The sequence below is a fragment of the Gigantopelta aegis genome, chromosome 8, assembly GCF_016097555.1.
Source record: "Gigantopelta aegis isolate Gae_Host chromosome 8, Gae_host_genome, whole genome shotgun sequence".
In the NCBI taxonomy this organism is placed as follows: domain Eukaryota; kingdom Metazoa; phylum Mollusca; class Gastropoda; order Neomphalida; family Peltospiridae; genus Gigantopelta; species Gigantopelta aegis.
In genome coordinates this window covers 59,219,502-59,222,920 of record NC_054706.1, presented here as the reverse complement: position 1 = coordinate 59,222,920, position 3,419 = coordinate 59,219,502, and the positions used below count along the sequence as shown (strand labels likewise).

General features: G+C 34.0%; 1 protein-coding gene across 3 annotated transcripts in view; it reads left to right on the top strand.

Annotated features, from left to right (window-relative positions):
• LOC121378744 (2-oxoglutarate and iron-dependent oxygenase domain-containing protein 3-like) overlaps positions 1-827 on the top strand; it is a 17,104-nt gene extending 16,277 nt beyond the window's left edge. For all 3 annotated transcript variants that reach the window (XM_041507033.1, XM_041507034.1, XM_041507035.1), the window contains one exon: positions 275-827. In XM_041507033.1, coding sequence (XP_041362967.1) covers positions 275-411 — 137 coding nt within the window. In that variant the 3' untranslated portion in view covers positions 412-827. The remainder of the gene's footprint in view (positions 1-274) is intronic.
• The last annotated feature ends 2,592 nt before the right edge of the window (positions 828-3,419 follow it).

Genomic DNA, 3,419 nt, shown 5'->3' with positions numbered 1-3,419 from the left:
GAAGATGAGGGTTTGTGTGTGCAGTAAATTCACCAAAATGTAACTGTCTAGCAAGAGTACCAAAAATGGATATATTTTCTTTGAAATCTTATGGGGGAGACCAGACAAAAGAACAGACTTAGGAATAGAATTATATTAAAAACAGAATTTAAGTTGTTTTATTTCTGCAGATAATTAAATAAAATATTTTCTCAATAAATTCCCCAAGATCATAAATTTATCTTTTCTCTAACCGCACTGTTAATTAATAACTATTAATTTGTTTTATTTTCAGGGAGACTTTCGTTTTTCACATCAGGCTCAGAAAATATTCATTTTGTTGAAAGGCTGAAGGATGGTGTTCGATATGCAATCACTGTTTCTTTTACGTGTGACCCCAGTCAAGCTGTTCCAGATCCAGACTCAAAATAAACCTTCTGTGTTCTTGGGGAAGGAGGCGTGGAGATAATTTAGTTGCTTATTTCTTATATTTTGGTGTCTGATATACCAATTATTTGAATGTACAAAACCTATTTGTGGGTTTTCCATATTATGTATTGAACTACAGGCCTTAGGTAGTGACCCGTGAAAAGTAGTCCATTTTGTTTAGAACTAGCAGATGAAGTATACATTTACCCCAAAATTGTAGGTAATTTTTCAAGAAAAATGTACGGTATGTACAATTTTCTCATCTGCTATTTAACTTGCAATTCTGTTACACTTTATAGAGAATAACTAGTTAATGACGTTGGATATCTGCTTTATCCTGTTACGGTAAGAATGGGAAATTTCTCATTCGGCTTGAACAGAAAAAAGCAGATATCCGACGTCGTTAACTAGTTATTATCTTTATCCTACAGACCATAAAAATTAAGGGAAAAAGCTATTATATCAGCCACATTGTACGATGACCTAGAGGTCAAATGGGCGATTTTGTAATGTAGCTATGCATGTGACGTCACAAGAGTGGCGTCAAAAGTCATATCCTGCTAGTAGCAAGATATGACTTTGCTTTATCCGTCGACATATTCTGTCAATAGAAATTGTAGTTGTAGGATAAATTTCCATAATGCTCTAAAAATAAATTTCAGAAGTCCTACCTGGTAATTTTTCACACACTATCACAAATCCGCCCTTCACCCCTTGCTGTCTTATTTTTACCAATCCATATTTGTTACTTTTAAAAATTATGAAGTCTATTGTGATAGCATCAACGTTTTGCATTTAGCTCAGTGTTAAGGTTTTGTGTTCAGCTTCGTTTGTTTCATTGTATGTTAAGTTTTATTTAATGTATTAAATTAAATTTTTAGTGAATTATTATTATTTAAAAAAATATTTTAAATAGGCTACATTAATTGTGAATTTTACAACACAAATTTCTTTTAACATGCATTTTTAACATGTATTGTGATAAATATCGATGAGTGCTATTATGAATGAAACCAATTTTTGTTTATGTAGGCGAGACATTTAATTCCGCAGAATCCATGTGTTAATTTTTTTTTTCAGAATGTATCTGTTAATGTTGGTTTTTATATAATTTGTATTGCTTTTTATAATCAGGCATTGATATAAAGAAAGGAGAGATGTTCAGGTTACCAAATTATCATATGTCAAGAAAGTCGATAATTTTACTTTATTCTTCACAAACTGTTATTAAACAACAATTACACCACCTTTATTTGGACCAATTGTGTGTTATTCAAATATAAAATACAGAGCTCACCCTGTACATTGCAAAATTAGCCAGTTACTAATTTCCATACAAAGTGGCTACAAGATTCCGTCTTTGGCTAATATATATATTTTTAATTAACCATGTTTTAATAATTTTCAAGGCAATACTTGACATACATGTACATGTATCTGAAAACTGGCTAAAACAAAATTGTTCCAGAATGAGCTCTGAAATACACATACTTTTGCAAGAATCAGAACGAACACAGTGATGTAAATGAATAAAAAAAAATATGGGTTTGTCTGTGAAGAGGTTTTACGGCAATAACAATGATAATTTTAAATTTAATGAATGTGTCGTAACCTATAGGTTACCAAGCCCGTAATTTATAGTAACCAGTACACGAATAACCATATTCTATGCTTATTTTGATGCCTGTATGATAATCAATTTTTTATTTTTTAAAAGTATGGTCAAACCTGTTCCTCCTGCCACTTTTTATTAACCAGCCACCTGTGTTGAATGGCCACCTTGCCTTTGTCTCAAATCATCTAATGTGATACAAACAATGCCTGTAATACAAGAGTATTGAGCAGTCTGTGTTATTTTGTTTTTAGCATTAACAAGAAGAATAGCGTATTTCCTCAAAGAAGTGACCGGGCACTTACTCATTTCAAAATGATTGCAGACCCGGCACTTATTGGAGACCCGGCCCTCATTTTTTTCAAACACATGTTAGAAATATAGCTAAAAAACTACAAATTTATAGTTTTTTTAACTTTTAAACTTTAATTTTGGACTGTAAGAAAACAGTTAACACATTAATATTATTTGTCCACATAAAATGCCTAGCATCAACGTCATTGCTGGGAGAGGCATCAACAGTAACTTAAATATAGTAGTTTACTGTAACTAAAATCAATAATATGAAAGTGCTGAATTAGCTATTCACTAAGAGATCTAATTGAAAAGGGAATTGTCAGTTTTATTTATTTATTTATTTTTTAATTATGCCAGAGAGTAATCAGTTTTCGGCTGTCTTACCTGGCGTTTATTGGAGGTTCGACGCTTGTTAGAGGCCCGGCGTTTATTCCGTTGCAAAGTGTTACAGACCCGGGGCTTATTGGAGGAATTACGGTACTCTGTAAATAGATCAACAGCTATGACTTCATTTTGGGTAGGTCGTAGACATTGGAAGTAGGGGTTGGAAGTAAGGGGAGAGTGAGCACCTGGGGCATATTCAGCATTTTGGAATGGGGAAGAGGTCACACAATTCTAAAAAAGGTGATGCCGAGCTGCCAGAAGAAGCATTCCCTTGAAGAGTATGAAATAAATAAACTGACGATCAAAAGAAAGTATACCAATTATTTTTATGATAAATAAACACAATACACGTTCATGGAAGGTTAGATAGGTTCCAGTATTGTTCGTTATAATGCAATCAATGACGAATAGTCGCACATTGCTGCGTTTGGGCGATGCCGCACGTGCAAAATGAGTTTATTCATCAAATTTATACTGCACGAGAAACATGATACTCGTGCACATAAGGGTGTAAAAAAGGGTGCCATTGTTTAGAACATGCCCCAGTCAACAGTAAAACACCAGAGAACATGGCGAGAGAGAGAGAGAGAGAGAGAGAGAGAGCGAGCGCGAGCGCGCGCGCGCTATTGGTATGGTGCAGTTGGGTGCGAGTTATGCCCATTTGGCAAGAATCCTGAATTGCACAAAATTGACGATCACCATTTTGATACAGCGTTAT